At 34.1% G+C, this 20,978-nt stretch overlaps 1 protein-coding gene across 1 annotated transcript; it reads right to left on the bottom strand.

Annotated features, from left to right (window-relative positions):
* Positions 1-16,332: 16,332 nt before the first annotated feature.
* On the bottom strand, positions 16,333-20,730 carry LOC127844936 (uncharacterized). Its single transcript, XM_052375501.1, has 5 exons — positions 19,927-20,730; positions 19,572-19,623; positions 18,891-19,302; positions 18,134-18,315; positions 16,333-17,821 (listed from the first exon to the last, which is right to left on the bottom strand). The coding sequence occupies exons 1-5, from the start codon at positions 20,580-20,582 to the stop codon at positions 16,370-16,372; spliced, it is 2,754 nt and encodes a 917-aa protein (XP_052231461.1). The 5' UTR covers positions 20,583-20,730; the 3' UTR covers positions 16,333-16,369.
* Between the last annotated feature and the right edge of the window lie 248 nt (positions 20,731-20,978).

Here is a 20,978-nt window from a genome sequence, read left to right as displayed (position 1 = left end):
CTGGCCTGTTTACAGATACATCTTCATTACCACAAGCACCAACCCCGTCTGTTGTATCTCCCGATGCTGATTCAAAGGATTCATCCGAATCCGAATTATCATGGTTTTGTAATGCTGAGTTTGCTATTTCGGTCATATCTTCCATACTGAACTAGGATGCTCATACCTTTAATAAAAAAATTGCACTTATTTCAAAACATGAAACATGAGAACTGAACAATTGAATGGAAAATGCATTCTCTGCTTGCATGTCCTATATAAAATAAATCAACCGTTAAGCTAAATATTGATTCGAATATTTCAAGGCATACATTTAGCATTAAAATAATATGAGTACCATTAACCCTATGTCGCTTACCTAGTCCAACACGAACTAAACTGTTATTAGCAGTTTGTTCATGTTCTCTGAACAATTATGAACTAGGCCGCAACAAATAAGAACATATATTCTACAATCAAAAGTACGTTTGATAATGATTGGGAAAACATTATCTTAGAGTTCTCTCATGGTTTCCCTTAAGATGAAGAACTTGTTTTGAAGAAGAACTTTTATTTCAACAAATAAATAAACATATATACTCAATTGAAATAGACCGTTATGGTCCTTGTTCAACACTTATCACATATCATGATGTAATATTCATATCAGTGTATTTATCACTATCATCTTATCACTATGCACAACTGTTTAAACGTACATTTGTTTTCAATCATTTACAATGATTAGTAATACTCTTCGCTGTAAATTTGTTTTGCGTTGGTAGATATTATATATAATTCAAATTGCGAGTCATTTACATATAAATTACATTCTTCTTTTTTTATCATAGAATGATTGAAATCATAAGTACAATAAATCTAAGGAGATAGGCGATTGAAACTTGAATAAACATCTCATCAATGACCCAGTTATCATCGAAATATGGCGATTATTAGAACAAAGAGTGCAGAAAGGAAAGCTAACTCTTCCAATCATTCTCATAAGAAACGGAAGAGTTTTCTCTCTTTTTAAATGATACGTTCGGAATACCCAAAACAGCTAGACTTAGTCGATATGTTTAAGATTCGAGTATCAAAATAAAATATCGAAATCTTTATCAACAATTGTATTATTTTGTTGCAATATACTTTACTGAAATAATTGAACTTGCTTTATCACTATATCCAATAATGGATCGATCTTTTACATGTATATGATCCTACAACACTAATATCATACAATATGTATTCATCACAATGTGTTTAAAACGATTCTTTTTTTATAAATAACTATGTACATAATTTAAAATTTATATGTAGTCATATGACACGGAATACTTTTGCTTTATGGTGTCGGATAATTATGTATGCATTTATTTGCAATGCAGAGACCACCGTAACACCGATTGCAATTTTGATATACGGACAAGTGAATCAGGAAACTGATGGTGAAATATAGTTTGTACTATACAATAAACGATAGAAATATTAATGCATTGTATAATGTGCTTTTCTCAATTCGAAGGCTTTGCTTACATCTACAGCTAGGTTTCGTAATATATCACAGTTATCATTTGTTATCAGCTAGACAGTTTTAAACATATTTGGTCTATGATGGTAATACTGCTTAATATATTTTCCTCGTACGCTGTCATTTAGCTTACACTAAAATAGAAAATGAAATTCGTCCTCTTATTTATTACATTTGTTACATAGTATTTGTTCCCTTGGCGTTCTATTCCATCTACTTGTTTCAATATTTAATCTATGTGATGACATTCGTAACTTTGTAAGAGCATTTCTATATCATTTTACATTTACATGTTAAAGATAGGGTTGGAATTCGAAATTACAGAAAGTGTTATAGAATATCGCTCTAGATGAATTTTCCAATCTACTATGCCAGTCCTGTAAAAAATATGTCCTTAACACGTTGTTTAAATACACTAATAAACTGGCTATTATTTCCAACACTCTGTTGCAGCCATACATGATAGAAACCTAATCTACACAACGTATCTTTAACAAGTGAGGCCCAGTTTTGCTTACGTGGGTTATACTCAATATTATTTAACATGGTAATGTAAATACATGACACATATTTTCTATCACTACAGTCAGTGATCTTCAATCAATATTTAACAATGCAAACAGGCCTCTGAGAATGTAAATCCATTCGGCCAAGATCACCATAAATAAAATCGTTTTGAGTGTTACATTTTACACCTAATACAGACTTGCAAAACTTTGTACGTACTATATTTGACTGGTTCTTAGAATGGCACTTGGAGCTTGCTATATCACTTTTTTCCATTTGTAATGGGGCCGAATACCGGACCCGATTTGGGGCCGAATACCGGACCCGATTTTTAACGAAGCTTAAGTATTTGATAAATATTTTGAAAAGTACGTCCTCCTTCCAGCCCTTACGATTTATATAAAATATCTCAAAATCTTTGTATGTAAAAAAATGCCTTATGTTAAAACTTCCCCTGGAGCGGTGATTCTTTTTTGCGACATAATAACAAATGGGCCTCTGCCATGATTGCTGTAATTTGGGCTCTGGATCATTCAGTTACAAAGCATATTTAAACAATGGATCATATCTCGTTAAACTGTCTGAATTAACTAGCCATAATTAGATGACAAAAGCACTACCAATACTGGTCTATTATCATTCTGGTCTGTGATTTATCGTTAGCCTCGTTGACCCTTTCTTTTGAAAACAATTAAAGCAGTGACACAAACGCCTTTATAAATGTTATATTGTTCTATGATAAAATAAAAAGATTCAAAAGGTTTGAACAGAATCTTTAGACATCAGTGGGCAAATGAAGATTTTAGGCTCCAAAAAACCTCATCTCTTTGAATCAAAGTTAGTTAATTGAGTGAATGATCTTATAAAAAAATCCAAACTGTTTAAAGGGGCAAATGCCATGACAATGCATATTCTATGTTTTCAAACGGTATTTATCTAAAAAAAGATGTTTTATTTTTTGTTTTACATAGATGCCTTTCGTGGGAGTCAAACTTATGCCTACACAAAACCTACTTCCATGAAATTTTAACTTCACTAAAGTCCTTTTAGTAATAGTGTGACAGTGCATGTGTATCTTGGATAGTTATGTACATTTCATTATATATTATTACTACTACAAATTGTCCCATGCATACTAAAAGTCTCCGTAGCGACAATTTCTTATTTAGGTATCCAAATGTTTTAATGAGCATTTATAAAATGGAGACATTATACAAACAAATGTGTCCAGCAACCATTTAATCCAGTCTTGTTTAAATTTAATATTATTTTCAAAATATAATAAGGTATTAACCATCATTCTACCCCTTTAATTATGTATATTTAAAAATAAGATCACTATAATTTGGACGATTCAAAAGCCTATTCAAGTGATTTATTCACCCAAATTGTCATTGTACATAATTGATCATTTTTATATACCTGTTTGATAACTGTTGTTAATAATCTTTGTAGTGACCGGTATATAAGATGAAACAGAGATAACACATTGTTTAATACTTGCTACGGAGCCAATACTCAACATACATGCAGGTAACTGATGGCTTGAAACATAACCAATGCTATTGAATTTGATTATAATGTACGTCATGAAAATTTAAAGCTTGAAAATTCATGCCATAATCACTGAAGGCAAATTATTTTAGTTTTATGGATATTTTTTTTGATTATCAATATCAATTTAACAGGTTTTTATAATTGGTATTTCTAAAATGTTGTGCAATTACTTAATTTAAATAGAATGCAAAATTGTAGTAGAAGAAAATTAAAACACCTAATAGCAATGTATTGACTCATATAATTATCCCCTGCCATAGGCGGAGGGATATTGTTTTGGCGTTGTCCGTCCGTGCGTCCTTCCGTCTTTCCGTCCGTTCGGAGCCATATCTTGGAAGAGCTTTGGCGGATTTCATTGAAACTTGGTAAGAGTATATAATTGGATAAGAGAATGATGCACGCCAAATCGCATTGTAAACCATCTCTTAATAACGGAGTTATGACCCTTTGTATATTGAAAAAATGCTTTTGTTATGTGTCCGGAGCCATATCTTGCAAATGTTTTGGCGGGTTTCATTGAAACTTGGTTCGAGTATATATATATTGTATATTAACAAGAGGATGAGGCACGCCATATGGCATTGTACATCATCTGTTAATAACGGAGTTATGGCCCTTTGTATCTTGATAAAATGCTTTTTTGAATGTCAAATATAACACTTTTGTGTCCAGAAGAATATTGGCGGGGGATATCAATTCAACGAATTTGCTTGTTGTACATAGATTTCCTCAAAGGGCAATTCATATATACCCACTTGGAATAGGTGAATATGTGGGGAAACTAAAATCACTTAGTTAATGTGTCTGTTTGTTGGTCTGTAATACTTTTCCAGAAAACATTTCTTTTTTTTTAACCCATACTGTTCCAAATACACGAGTTTCTGTTATATATCCAGGCCTTTTCCGCTCCATTTTGGGAAAACGCCACACTGGAAATTTGGGAATTTCGCGTCGTGAAAAACCCCATTTTGGGAAAAAAATTAATCGCAAATTATTGGGGAAAATAAGCGCATGTAAATAGTGTTTCTTATATTTCAAAGAAGCCGTTAACTGGTAAATAACGACTATTTTGATAACATATTATAAAATTTTTACAAAGTATTATGAACATGTTTAATAAGTACAGGTTTTTTAATCCGATTTTGGGGAAAGTGCCTGGCCTTTTTAGAGGTGAAAAAAATCGCGCGGAACACCAGTTTTGGAGAAAAGAAGGAAAGTCTTAAATAATCAATTATACATATTTTACTGTTTTTAAAACAAATTCAAGGCAACAGATAATTTAATTATGCAATATTTTTATGCCCCCCTTCGAAGAAGAGGGGGTATATTGTTTTGCACATGTCGGTCGGTCGGTTGATCCGTCCAACAGATAGTTTCCGGAATGCCCTCTTCGAAAAAGGGGGTATATTGTTTTGCACATGTCGGTCGGTCGGTCAGTCGGTCGGTCCGTCCAACAGATGGTTTCCGGATGATAACTCAAGAACGCTTAGGCCTAGGATCATGAAACTTCATAGGTACATTGATCATGACTGGCAGATGAGCCCTGTTGATTTTCAGATCACTAGGTCAATGGTCAAGGGTCAAGGTCACAGTGACTCAAAACAGTAAAATGGTTTCCGGATGATAACTCAAGAATGCTTACGCCTATGATCATGAAACTTCATAGGAACATTGATCATGACTGGCAGATGACCCCTATTGATTTTCAGGTCACTAGGTCAAAGGTCAAAGTCAAAGTGACTCGAAACAGTAAAATGGTTTCTGGATGATAACTCAAGAATGCTTATGCCTACGATCATGAAAATGCATAGGTACATTGATCATGACCGGCAGATGAGCCCTATTGATTTTCAGGTCACTAGGTCAAAGGTCAAGGTCACAGTTACTCAAAACAGTAAAATGGTTTCCGGATGATAACTCAAGAATGCTTACGCCTATGATCATGAAACTTCATAGGAACATTGATCATGACTGGCAGATGACCCCTATTGATTTTCAGGTCACTAGTTCAACGGTCAAGGTTACAGTGACTCGAAACAGTAAAATGGTTTCCGGATGATAACTCAAGAATAATTAGGCCTAGGATCATGAAACTTCATAGGTATATTGATCATGACTGGCAGATGACCCCTATTGATTTTTAGGTCACTAGCTCAAAGGTCAAGGTAACAGTGACTCGAAACAGTACAATAGTTTCCGGGTTATAACTCAAGAATACCTAGGCCTAGGATCATAAAACTTCATAGGTATATTAATCATGACTGGCAGATGATCCCTATTGATTTTCAGGTCACTAGGTCAATGGTCATGGTCACAGTGACAAAAAACGTATTCACACAATGGCTGCATATACAACTGACAGTCCATATGGGGGAATGCATGTTTTACAAACAGCCCTTGTTCTATTTTCTACACTGGATCAGGTTAACTCATATATTTAAAGGTTAAAAAATAATAATATGGAATAGGGATTTTTTTTCAATTGGGAAAAAAACAACCAGATTTGCATTTGGAATGGGGCCGAATTTCGGACCTGTGGCATAAGGCGAAAAATGCCCTACATTCAATATCAAAGGGTCATTAAGTGTTTATCCCATGCGCATGTCTTTGCAAGCTTGATAGAAAACATAGTGGGTCTGTACACATCTTTTAATGCGTCGTAACATTTTTTATAATTGTTCCTATCGGCATAGCTTTCAACGGCTTTTGTTCTGATCAAAGCATCTTGTATCTGACAAAGTTTATGCTTATTTTGTTGAAGGCATCATTACTGGCTACGGACTTTGGGTTTCTTAGGTAGGCTTTGTGGAGGTGGTGTTTTTCATCCAATAACTGTTGAATGTCCTCTCATCAAAACAGTCCTTGTGTTTATTGCCCCAAGGGTGTCTGTGGTTATAGCATAAATCAGTTTTCTGAGTAATGCCCAATCCAACGCGCTTCCAGAGCATTTACAAATGAAAGCTTGCAGCTGGCAGTCTTTAACTTGGCAATGTTCATCCCGCCTGTAACTCTTTCTCAAGATAACATAGTCAATAAGATACTGGTGGTTTGAGCGAGGATGCATCCATGACGTTCGTAACGGGTGTGAAGGGGCAAGATAGTGTTTGTGATCAGAAGTTCATGCTCATCACATGTCTGGAGAAAAAAAGACCATTGCTGTTGCAGCGGACCACTCCATGGTGTCCAAGGACTCCTGTCTAGTCCATGCCAACTCTTGGGTTGAAGTCAATTAAACGTTTAGCTTGTCTCAACGTAACATTATTTGATTATTTTGGTCACCTGTGATGTTTATCTTATTGATATACAAATAAAGCGAATTAAGACTTATTATAGTTACTTCTTGTGATCTGGGTAACTATAGGAAATTATAGTTATTAAAGTTATAACATAGTCAGTGACAGCATTTAGTTGTAAGTTTTTATTTAATGATTGTCATTAAAGATAAGGTCAGATTAACCGAAAGTTTCTCGTCGCAAAAAAGTGGCGACAACTTTTTTGGGTGTCAGTGAAAACCCTGCATCACCAGCATTGATAGCAAGTTCGACTGGTTGGTAAAATTAGTTAAAATTTTTAATTTAAATAATCTATCAAAGTAAAACAAACATGAACTAGTTCGCATTTTTTAGCATATTAATTCTGACACGAGGTCCGACAGTTTCGGTAATTATCCCAGACCTCAGCAAATTTTATCGGAAATGTCCGCGGTCCGACGTCTTTTGCATGGATTGTAAGTAATGCAAAATTATATTGGAAAATGTTAAGAAATACTAGTGTTAGAGATAATAAACACAACATAATAAGTAAAGATTTTTTAAAGTATTTTAAATCAATAAATGATCCAAATTCTTCATTTTACCAACCCGATAAAGATATTTTATTTTTTGAAGACAGATATTTGAATGGAGAACTTAATATAATGTTTGATGAATTAAATGTGCCATTTTCTGACCAGGAAGTTATGAATGCCTGTAAACAAATACACAATGGAAAATCAAGTTGTCCTGATTATCTAATCAATTATTTTTTTTAATTTGGGCTTCACAGTTGTAGCTTTTTAAAAGTTGTGTGTACTTTATTTAATAAACTGTTTGAAAATGGGCATTTCCCTGAAATGTGGAGTGAGGGTTTTATTGTACCATTATATAAAAAGGGAAGTAAGAATGATGTTAACAACTACAGGGGGGGTTACATTATTAAGTACATTTGGGAAATTATTTACTAAAGTCATTAACAATAGACTGAATAATTGGGCAGAAAATCATCATGTATATATAGAATCACAGGCAGGTTTTAGACAAAACATGGGTACTATCGATAATATTTTTGTATTACATGGTGTTTACTTAATGAAAAAAAAGAGATTGTATGCTGTATTTGTGGATTTATCTAAAGCGTTCGATTATTTGGTTCGATATATTATCTGGTATAAACTTTTGAAACTAGGAGTTCGAGGAAAAATGATAAATATTATTAAATCTATGTATGTAAATGTGAAATCAAGAATCAAATTAGGTAATAGAATAAGTAATGAATATTTCTCTTGTTTATTAGGAGTGAGACAGGGTGAATCTTTATCACCAAACCTTTTTTTCTATTTATTTGAATGATATTGAGGAACATTTTATGTTTAATGGTTTTAATGGGATTGATATTGGAATGTTGAAATTATTTCTGTTACTATATGCAGATGATATTGTTATTATGGCTGAATCGGAGGAAGAGCTTAATAAAGGTTTGTGCTTGTTGGAAGAATACTGTGATAGGTGGAAACTTTGTGTAAATTCAAATAAAACTAAAGTTATGATTTTTTAAAAAGGGGGGCAATTTAGGAGAAATATGAATTTTGCATATAAAGACGAGGTTATAGAAATTGTAAAATCCTTTACATATTTAGGAATTGTATTTACCACCGGAGGATCATTTACAAGTACTTTTGAAACTCTTGCTGGACAAGCTTCAAAAGCGGTTTTTTAAAGTAAATTCATATTTACTTAATTTTCCTTCAATCAATATTCAGACCAAATTACAGCTATTTGATCTACTTGTTTTACCATTTTAAATTATGGCTCAGAAATATGGGGCTTAAATTAATCCATGACACTTGAGAGAGTACATTTAAGTTTCTGTAAAAAATTATTAGGTGTGAAAATTCAAACTCAAAATAATTTTGTGTATGGAGAACTTGGTAGAACATCCTTAATAGTGAGACGTGCAGTTTATGTAATAAGGTATTGGCTTAAAGTTACCCAGTTAGAAAACCATAAATATGTTAAGTGTATATATTTACATATGTGTAACATTTTGATAAGTAAACCAAATATGCACACATGGGCAAAGCTGTTTGTAACTTGTTGCAGTCCTTGGGATTACATTATGCATGGATAAACCAAGGAGTAGGTGATGATAAGTGTTTTTTATCTCTTGTTAAATCCAGATTAAATGATGCTTTTATACAAAATTTGATGTCTGAACTGAGTAATTCATCAAGAGCAGTAAGTTATAATCTTTTTTGTAAATTTGAATTCCAGCCTTATTTAAATGATGTTACTATTGATAAGTTTAGGTTTAATCTGTGCCGACTAAGAGTATTCTCTCATAGATTAGAAATAGAGTCAGGCAGATGGCATAAACCAGAATCTATACAAGTCCAGGAAAGAAAATGTCAACATTGCAATGTCTTGGAGGATAAATTTCATTTTTTGTTTGAATGTTCCTTATACAATGATATTAGAAAAAAATACATAAAGAAATATTACTGGAAAAGACCAAATGTTCCCAAATTTATAGAGTTAATGCAATCTGATAACCAAACAATTAACAGAAATTTAGCAAGTTATGTTCATAAAGCATTTATTCAAAGAAATGTCTATAAATATTATTTTGAGTAATTTTACATGTCAGAAAAGTTGACTTCTCGCTGTCAATAGCGCTATTTATGTTAACATTATGTTGAAATACATGTATCTTTTTAACAATGTATGTATTGAACATAATATAGTTTGAATATGATCAATCATGTCATGAACTTGTATTTATTGATGACCACTTGCATGCATTTTGTTTGTATAAATATATTCAACATACATGTGTACTCGTGGACTGTAATGTCTTATGTATCTTGAATAAACCATCATAGCAAAGATAAAAGGACTTAGATACTCGCCTTGACGTACTCCTAAAAAGCTTTTAAACATCTCTCCAATTTCACAATTTAGTTTAACACATGAGCGTACTTGCTTATACATAGATTTGATAACATTAAAAAGCTTACCTCTAATACCCAGTTTGCATAATTGTACCAAATGTTTGGTCTCAACAAATAATCGAACGCTTTAGAAAAATCAACAAAAACACAAAATAACTGTTTGTTTTGATTAATTATATGGGTAATTAAACCATGTAATACAAAGATATTGTCTCTAGTTCCCATATGAGCCCTGAAACCAGCTTGCGCTTCTACATGTATATAGTTTAAAGATGTATAATGGAAACCTCTCCGCTTTTTCAACTGATCGAACTAATTTAGAAAAAATCAGAGCAATTTTTATGATATGGGGCAATACAAAGAGCCTTCTCGAGTATTCAAAAAGTTGTTCTATAGCTAATTTAGGAAAACGATTCATGTTTTTAAACGTACGGGGATCATTTTCGAACCGATATATAATTACAACAAACGTTATTAGCAAGTTATTTTGCCTGGGTTAGCTGATTAGCCAGTACTAAAGACACAAACTTATAAAAGCAATCTCATGACCAATTCCAATACAATATATGTGGCCGGGCCGGGACTCGGACCTGTGATTTGTTGTCCAGTGCTAAACAAACTGAGCTTTGTCGGCCCAACAGCAGGTTTCATAAACATCGGTGAGAACAAACATACGTCTAGAATGTGTCAGTATATTTAACCGAAGTATACATATTTTAAGTAGTCTGTCAATATATGACACAAAAGTAGTATTATATGATTTTATTTTGCCAATATATGACAAGGAGTTTTCAATATATAGAAACAAATTTACCATGCATACCAACATTCTTTAAATAGATTAAGGTCAGATAAGATAATTTACATTTAAACTAATGTCCCTGTCATAATATCACAATACATGTTCTGAAAACATGTCATGAAGATTTGACAAAAATGTGACTTGTACAGTGTTTACAGATTTCACTATTGCCATATAAGAAAAAAGCTCCGCTCCCCTCCCCCTGGAATGCATGTTTTTCAACGGACCAGAACATGTTAAACTCGACTGATATATCACTTGAACACAGTTTCCTAGCACGTTTCGTGAAGATTGGGCAGAAAATATTACGTCTAGAGTGTATTCAAAGTTTACATTTATCCTTATAAGGAAACTGCGGAAGCTCTGTCGGCCATTTGTTTTCAAAGGCCACAACTAGCTGTTTCTTATGAAGGCGGATATATCATTAATACAAATATTCTTCAGGGCCATTGGACAAAACATAGACTTGAAGGTGTAACCATGTTTTTATATAGCCAAATAAGAAAAATTTCCCTATACCATGGCGGATTTTTTTTAATGTACCAGAACCATTTTAAAGTCGAATAAGATATTATAAGATATGATGTTTTTAGCAAGTGTCGTGCAGATTGGACGCACATGTCGATTGTTAGGTTTCACTATTGTCATATGATATGAGGTAAACTGCCCCACTCACAGTGCTTTGTTTTTCATAGGACGGACGCATTTTTGAACTCGACTAAAATATATATTAAACACATGCTATGAGCAAGTTTGATGAGAATAAGGTAAAAGGGATGTTCATCACCTTTTTTATGTAACATAGTGTTATGGTTTCAGACTCCATATGACCAAGTTTTGAATTCGAGTGAGATATCATTGGATAAGTGTTCTGAAAAAGTTTCTTTGAGATCTGACAATACAGACAATACAGTAAGCTAACCCTTGGCAATAACTGTGGCCTCTCGAGTTTTTAGAGAGTAACTGTTGACACCAACGCATGACAAATGACGGACAAAACATAATCTTAAAAGCTAACTATAAGCATGTTGTGATAAGGTAATCTCAACAAGAACACAATACATTTCCTCATCAACGGTGTATTCTAGTCAGGGGAACCTGTTCTGATTGAATACAGGTTTAAGCAAAGTGAAACTTCACTTACGCTATCGGGGAAGATATTTAATTTGGGCACAAGGCACATTATTAATGGTAAAAGATCAGATTGCCAAACTGTAATACACAGCACAACCACACCCGAAACAGTGTCGTGAAGATCACGAGTTTGTTGTTGTTCGGTTATCGTCTATTTTGTAAGACTTATCCGGTGTTATTGTTTTATAATCTTGCCGGAGTTTAGGCTCTGTTTTCGGAGTATATTTGTTAAATTACCGGAGTTTTTCCCGCCTAGAATGATATTCATGTAATGTGCTTGCTTTTCTTGAGTTTTCGATGTATAAATACGAGGATATATGTTGTTCAAGTTTAGGTAGGATTTTATAGTTTTTTGGAATTGTAAGAATTTATATTAATGTATTTAGGCAATATAACATCACCAAATTACATGGAAATAATTACTATGTGTGTATTAATAAAAGGAAATTGTGAAATTAGAAAGTGTTGTGTTTCTCTTGGGATTTAAAATAAAAATATTCGATGTGGCAATAAGGTAAATAAATCAGTCTAATTAAACGGTTGCGTCTATCCAAATGATCAGTTTGCCACAAACAGTACAAAACACATAACATAACAAACTTCTTGAACTACTAAATACAACTGCGCTTATAGCATTTTAACGATCAGTGCCAGCCTCTCAATTTTGGTCCAGTCATATAAATACGTGTTATGCTTTTTTACATTTTAAAAAATCGCTTTGCGACAAATATTAATTGAAACATAAGCTGCTAATACCATTAATGAGGGTTTTTTGTTCGTGAATACTTTAAGCGTATGCGCACGTAAACGTACAAAGACACATACAAAATATACTCACGTTTTGCATAGAAACCAAACAAATTCGTCTCCTTTATTGCAATTCAAAATCAGTTTTAACACATTCAACCAGTTGTGACCACTTACAGCACGAATTGTCGTCTCAATAGCAGTCGTTAAAACCCGATAAGCTTGCATGTATGGGAAATGAATGTATGGTGATGCATTTGGGTATTCTTTTATCCATTTCTAATAAAGCGCTCAACATGAGTAGCTGAATACTAATGGGTATTGTTTAAATGTTTGCCACGATATTGAACATTGAATACTTTCAATGAGAACATCAATCACTAATAAAATTATATGTGGACTTTTTCAAAAGATAGACATATTTATGTCTCAAACATAACTCAAACACGATAACATGATTATGGTTAGTGTTAAAAGGTTTTTTATAGTTAGTTTATTATTTCTCCATCACTGATTCAAATGTACAGAGGATTTACTACATTATTTACCAGTTGATATTTTCAAGACAGTGCATGGGATTTTGCTGAACACGAACAAAACTTTGTAATTAAGCCTTTTACAACCATTATTGCGGCTTCATTCAGAAATTGCTTGGTGATGATCTGAATATTTAACTACATGATCAAATGTATCTAAAGATATTTTTATATAAACGAGATGCAGTTTATACTAGTTTTTTTGGTTTGTTTGTGTTTTTTTTGTGTTGTCAATTGTGTTAATGCGCTAAGAACTGATTTGCTTTGTGCCAAGTTTGACGCTTCGCGCTCCAAAGTACCGTTTTACCTCAATTATTTGCATCGATCGTTTCAAGGCGATGACCTCACTTTTTAAATTTGTATTTGTTTGTTTTGTGTGTTTCGCGTTCAGTGCACTTAACGTTTATCACATTATTTGGCTTCATGTCTTGCCATAATTAAAGGTCTATAATAAGTTTTCTTTCTTGATGATGCAGCTACAGTTTCACTTCATTTATATTAGCATATTACCAGACATAACGTTAGCCTTGTCTCTCCGCATTCAACATCCGTTTACTTATAAATTATGACGACGTCTTAGTAGAAGAGCACTACGTATTTAATGCTCAACAATGTGAACTTGTAAGTGATGTTTAGGCATATATATTGTCGGATATTTACACGTTATTGCATTAATGGTATGCAGTAGATTTGTGTACGTTTTTTGAAAACGCATAGTTGACTTTTTGAAAACTAACTCAGCTTTTCAGAAATCGGTCTATTTTAAAAGGCGAACACGACTATACTGCATGTGACCGGAATGAAAATCATTACTTTACTTCCTAAACATGTACCGCTATCGCCGGTATTTCTTGACATTCTACGCTGCACAGTAAAATAGTGTATAACAAAATTTGAACAGAAGAATTTCCACAGTTTAAATCAAATACCGTACATAGCATTTGCAGATGTAGCGAACAGCGTATTTTGTACAAGATTATAACAGTGTATGTAATAGTGTATTTCCAATGTTATTCAGTGTAAAAGTATTTTTATAAATAAGATAACATCCGATCCATTTTTCATTGGAGCAGTGATATCCTCCTCTTCCTCATCATCATCCTCCTCCTCCTCTTCCTCCTCATCATAATCATCACCACCACCACCACCATCATCATCATCATCATCATCATCATCATCATCATCATCATCTTCTTCTTCTTCTTCCTCCTCCTCCTCATCATCATCATTATCATCATCATCTTCATCATCATCATCATCATCAACAACACAACCACCAACACAACCGCTTTCAGCTCATAGCACTAGGCCTCTTTTTGACTGATTAAATACACGTAAATACATAAAACTCCGATTCAAAGCCTATTTATTAAATCTAGAGAGACCAAGTATTCCAAAAGAAAGTATGAAAACAAACATCTGAATCACGAACGTAATGATAATATTGAACGAAAACATTTGATCAATATTTAAACAAAGTTAATCAAACCATACAAACTGTAGGAACTGCATGCTAACATAAATTCATTAGGTAATTACAGATAAATTCGACGATAACACAACAGACACATATTCACCTGATAACGAGAATTTAAATTCAAACTGATTTCAAAATTATCAAGCAATCAGTCGGTAACAATATTGTTCAACTTAATTAGGCATTATCTATTTTTTGGCAGGTTGGCTCATTCATTTATGGGCTAATATAACCATATCATCAATCACTGGCAATAATTTGGTAGCAATTAAAATTGATAAGACTATGATTTTAAGTTAAAAGGTGTCGTCCAACCATTTCTAAATATAATTTGGTTTAATAATTGACCTCAGGTTCTATTAATCTCATCAACCTCCATGCAATGTTATTTCGAAGATGGTTAAATACAAGTATATTCATGATGTTACAATACGCAAATAATGTTCAGTGCAGCTTTTGTAATATATAACACCTCTATAATTTCAGGACATATATCATGTATCAACAATTTTCTATTAACATTCGGAACGTTCATACTTTTTAATCGACCAAGGCTTACACCCAGTATGATCGGAATGTGAGGTTAAAGCGGGTATATACGATTTTTATATGTGTTAAATTGTAATATATTGATACAAATATGTTATCATAACACAAATATGCAAGAAAAATGATACATTTAAGACGAATTTCATAAAATGCAGCAAATACAAATTAGCGCCCCGAGCCGATTGTGACGAAGATAATTCGTACATATTTTCCTACAATAACCGATGCATTCGTCTTTTTAGTAAGTGTTCGTGTGTCGTATGAATCGATATCGCTGCAGGAATTTAAATGAACCGTTAAACTAACTTTAGATTCACATCGTACATGCATTATATACATGCTGGCGAATTCGGCTATACAGACTTTTTCGATTTCAGAATTAAATATATTGCTAATTTCGCATTTTTCGACACATGTTCTTCTTAATTTTTATTTTAGTTTATATTGAAATTTATGTATAATAAGTTTTTTACACATTTTATATTAATTAATAAATATTTGACAAGATCGTATATACCCGCTTTAAGTCTGCATGTGTACAATGAGATATTAGTTCACGGTGATTCCTCCAATTAACTTAAAAATTACTCTTAAAACTGTGAAGAATTTACATGGTTTAAAAGTACTTGCATTGTTAACAAATCTGTGCTCAATATATCGCTCTGTAAGTATAACTTATAATAAAAAATGAGAGATGATGTGGCCATGCATTCTTTCATTAAAATTAGAGTTGACACAACAAACGAACTTTAATCTTAAAACTACTCAATCTTCAGGAATACTTACTTTGATTACACCTTCAAAGTGTACAACAATTTTATAAACTTGAAGAAGTCGATTAGATTTCAATAGAGAAACTTCAATAGGCAATCAGATTCGACAATTTTGAGAAATATTAAAACCGGTATTCAAACAAGCGATGTGTTTGTGAAACACTATGTCCCCATATATATGACCTTTGACCTTGAATGATGACCTTGACCTTTCATCACTCGCAATGTGCAGCTCCATGAGATACACATGCATGCCAAATATCAAGCTGCTATCTTCCATATTGCAAAAGTTATTGCAAATGTTAAAGTTTGCACAAACAAACATACAAACCAACCAACAAACCAACCAACAGACAGGGCAAAAACTAAATGTTCCCCACTATAGTGGTGGGGGACATAAAAATGAACACGTTCTGATCACAGCCAACTTTCAGACTCGATTCAAACATTGACATTAATTGCAAGATAGACATGGTGACATAAACCCATTGTTTCTTAAAATGTAATAAAACAACATGAACATTAAGTGTCGCTATTATAATATTGATCTTTATAATTACTGTTGGTAAAAATCATTTTGTGATGTCACTGTCATCAGTTTGTTGCTGGTCATTGCATGCATTCGACTCTTCTCCAGTAAACGTTACACTACTACTTGATGTTGGCTGTCCATCCGTATGTATTTTCCCTTCAAACATATCACGAAACCTTTTAAATATGGTTTCCTTATCTTTTCGCCTGCTCCCAGTCACCCCAAGATTTATTGCTTCCTTGAAGAAACTTTCAGCGTCGTTCACGACCCGAGCTCGCTTACGGAACCTGTACAGCGTCTGAATTCTCTCATACCAGCCATCTTTCTTCTCCATCGTTTCACTTTCAATCATTAAATCGATGTGTTGAGTCATGGACAACGGATTTGGACGCAGAGCAATTTTCCCAAGACGGATATTGCAATCGCGGACAACAAGCATCATCGTTTGAATCATATCGTCGATTTCGTCAAGCTCCTCTCTCATTTTGTCCAACACTTGTTCCTGGGTTAGAAGCTTTCCCGATGCCTCTTCATATTTCTTTCTCATTTCTGCGTATGTTTTCGTTTCATCAACAGTGATGTAATCGAAAATGTGCGGCGTATTTGCATGTTGATTCCAGAAGCATCTTTCCGGACAAATTCTACAAAATCCATCTGTCATTGCCCAACACCCGATCTTTTCAGCGTCGTTCACAATAGAGCAGTTTTCATGACAAGTGAAATTGCAATATGTGCAATTTGTAACATGTAATCCACTTGGTAGATCGATTTTTATGTGTTTAGTTGTCGGAACAACATACGTAAAGTCTTTATTATCGGCGATAATAGACTTGTTTTCTTGAAAAATGTTTATCTCCGATTTTAATTCGCTGATTTTATTAAGTCCAACGTCAAGCATTGGCTGTAGGTTTCTTATTGTTGCTTCCAAGCGGCTTCGCTCATATAAAACATCACTGGTCAGTTGCAGGCTCTTTGTCTCCAGTGAATCCATGTGATTGAAGAAATTTCTGAAACTTACAAGACCGATATCCCAAAACATAGGTGATAAACAGCTCTGAGAAAGACCCGTGTTTCTTGCAAAAAGACCAGAATTGTTGAACGTGAAACGCTCACCAAACGGCAATCCTGACTCGTTAATTGCTGCAAGAACAGGGGGGTCCATACCGTCGGCAAATGTTATAAGTGAGCATATGTTGTCTTCAATGTCTTTTCCAAATAATGACATGATTGACTGGAAGATGTAACTTTGTACGGGCGTTAATCGCGCATCCGGCGCTTTGATAAGAAAGCAAACTGCGTCAATAGATAGCACGCCCTTTGGGGGTTTTGCGGAAAACAATTCTCTGATTTGTTCAACGATTTCCTGATCCCGATCAAGCCCGCGTGTATCCCCAAAGCCCGGGGTGTCGATAATGTTGATTGTATATGAAATTCTGCTTCCTTCGTGCGGGTAGATGGTATAACATGTTATCCATTCTGTTTGAGATACCGCCTGCAACCATTATACAAATTGACGAGTTTGTTACGCACATGATGAGTAATGCTGTTATCGGAATAAGTTTCGATTTTGTAAGTTATTCTTTGTTTATATTTACACCCGGTCTTTGTTTGTATGTATAGGCGGTAGATAAATGATTGAGAGAAAACACAAATTAGTATATACTTTTATAAGTTTAAATAATAAAATTAAAAATGTGTTCTTTCTTACTCACTTCCGATAAGTCGAATTTCCCTAATAATGACAAAATACTACCTCCTAGCACGTCTATAATATAATAAACATAAAAAAGTTAATCATATTTACCTGATTTCCAATCTTTTTCTTTTCTTCGTCTTCTAGATTAACAATATTAAACCTAAAGGGATCGTTCCAGGTCACCCCCAGTATGTAATTGGCCATTCCATCAACCAGGGTACTCTTGCCTGTCCCTGTCTCTCCAATCATCAGTAAGGTCTTTTCCTTCCAATCAGTGTCTTTGGGCGAACCTTAAAAACAACGTAAAGATGTCACATTAATATTTTGGTATCTCTCATTTTTCTTGTCTATAAAAATACAGAAATTATATTGTAATAAAGTTTGCAAAACGTTTAAGTGTTAACCAAATAGGAATTTGAGTAAGAAGCTACTGTGGACTTGAATATGAAGTGTTAAAATAATGGGCAAAACCGTTCACTGTTCATCTAAAATGTTATGCAGATCCACGGACATAAAATTGTAATTCATATAAAAACATGAAACTCCAATTTTTAATAGACGATAATGATTTATTACTTATTCAAATTAATAAAACGATTGTGAACACTATTTGTGCTGAGAAACTTGATACAACAAAGACGACTAAGACGAAAAACACAACACACGCCATAACATATTGAATACGCAGCATCATAATGTTTGTTTAACCGACTTTATTCTTTTAAAAGATATTATGCTAGTTTGGTGTCATTTCTTAAATTAAATAAACCTAGTTTGGTGTCATTTCTTAAATGAAATAAACATAATTACAAACCATACATATGAATGTATACATTTAATCATCGAAAATACATGAACATCTTACCTAAAACAAACTTTCGTGTTTTAGCCTTTGCATTTCGCGCATCTGTGATTTCGCGCAATGGTAAAGCGTACCGAAAGGGAGGGGTAACTTCATTATCACTACGCACAGACACCTCACACAATCTGAAGGCAGCCGAATTTGGGGTCTTAACTACTGCACTCTCCTCACTGTATGGTCCTTCTCCGTTGCTGTAAGCAGCTCGAACCCGAAATATGTACTCTGTGTTACACTTGATATTTGTCAGAACCTGGGTACATTCTGTGAACTCGCCGGAATATATCTTCCAATTTGATTCCGACTCTTTGTATCCGATCTGAAAATAATTCTCCTCCTCAAATTGCGTTGGCTTTGTCCATGCAAGCGTGACAGTGTCTGATGTAACGGAATGTGCTGTTGGTCGACTAGGAGTTTTCTGGAACACAATACAGTCGGTTAGACTTGCTCAAAGAACGAAAGGGGCAGATGAAGGTATCATAATAGGTATTTGTTCATATAGTGGATACTATATAATACATTTGACTATTGATCTGCGAAATTAACTTGAACGTGCTTTTGTACAGTTATTTTAAAACAAATTGAAAGATCGAATGCAATCGATTTTAATATGTTAAAGGTTGACCATAGACTAACTTCGAACTATTTTCTCAACTGAAAAACTAAATTGTTTAGGAAATCACTAACCGTTTCCTCTTCGTCCGGAGATGTTGAAGTACATGGTGGTTGTAGTCGTGCTCTGAATGTGATATGATAAAATAAAAATAAATATTAAACTGTTTGCATATTATCCTTTTGTGAAGGAGTTTATGACAAAATAGTATATTACAATCGATTGTTAAACGTACACGAACCAGTATGCGATGTATTTTGCACGACTACCTGTTTTTTTTAAAAGTGTTTGGAACAAGTCATCTTTGCTTGTTGAGTAAAAAACCAAGTCAAATAATTTATAAATGTATTCAGAGTGCATTAGTTTTCTTTCTATGATCTATTGTATGTAAGTTATCCTTAACAATGTGGTATTTTTCGTCAAACATACCGTTTGGTCTTAGGTGTTTTGTCATTTATGTTTATTAGATTGTGAGAACGGGTCGCCTTCTGTGCTTTATGCTGATTGCTGCACGAATCACACAGCTGTGTGTCGCACACTTGACATAAAAGGATTGCTTCAGTTTCAACTTTTTGAATAAGACACAGGTTGCAGAAAGGTTTGTATCCTGTACCAAAATTTCCCTCTTCGTTTTTAGCCGGATATGCAGAAACGTCTAACAACGTATGCGAGTTCGTTACAGGCAACGCATTGTGGATCGATGAACACAGTGCACACAAAAGATCGTTGTCACAAACAGGACAGAACGTCATAGCAATGGCGGTTTTGCGTTGAATGTTGCATGGTCCACAAAACAGCTGCGTTTTTCTTTGACTGGCGGTGTCCTCTATATCCTGGAATCCGCGTTTAATACCAGCCTGTTCTTTTTCCATCTCATGCGTTTTTGTGCCACCGTCAGAATATTTTTCGACATCGTTTAATGCGTCTGGATATCGATTTTTAATAACTTTGGCGTCTTCTGGATTTAAATCCTCATCCGAGTCCGTCAGATCTACGAGTATAATTTCACCGGGTCTGGAGTCTGATGACGAATCAGAGTCGGTATCACATTCGTTTGATAACGGCTTCTTATTAGCATTTCCCATTTCGCATATTATCGCTTGTTTTTGATTTTTATGTTGGTTTAGGCCCTGAAAAATTAACAATAAGTTCTTTTTATTTGAGTCGTGTTTTGAGAAAACAGGGCATAATGCATGTGCGTAAAGTGTCGTCCTAGTTTAGCCTGTGCCGTCCGCACAGGCTTATCTCGGACGACACTTTCCGCTTAAATTGTTTTTTGCTCAGAAGAGACTTCATTTGAAGGCAAAATGTCATAAAAGCGGAAAGTATCGACCCTGGTTAGCATGTGCAGACAGCACAGGCGTATCTGAGACGACACTTTACGCACATGCATTATGCCCAGTTTTCTCAGAACGCGACTCATTTAATTTAGTAGTATATAGTTAGTTTGTAATTTGCTTGTGTTATTAATATGTATTGCA

The sequence above is a fragment of the Dreissena polymorpha genome, chromosome 9 (genome assembly GCF_020536995.1).
Source record: "Dreissena polymorpha isolate Duluth1 chromosome 9, UMN_Dpol_1.0, whole genome shotgun sequence".
Lineage (NCBI taxonomy): Eukaryota > Metazoa > Mollusca > Bivalvia > Myida > Dreissenidae > Dreissena > Dreissena polymorpha.
This window is presented reverse-complemented; position numbering and strand designations above follow the sequence as displayed.

Coding starts and splice junctions, on each gene's coding strand:
- LOC127844936 (XM_052375501.1), bottom strand. CDS start 20,582: ATGGGAAATGCTAATAAGAAGCCGTTATCAAACGAATGTGATACCGAC. Junction 19,303..19,571: donor CTCCGGACGAAGAGGAAACG/GTTAGTGATTTC, acceptor ATTGTGTTCCAG/AAAACTCCTAGTCGACCAAC. Junction 18,316..18,890: donor AACACGAAAGTTTGTTTTAG/GTAAGATGTTCA, acceptor GTTGTTTTTAAG/GTTCGCCCAAAGACACTGAT.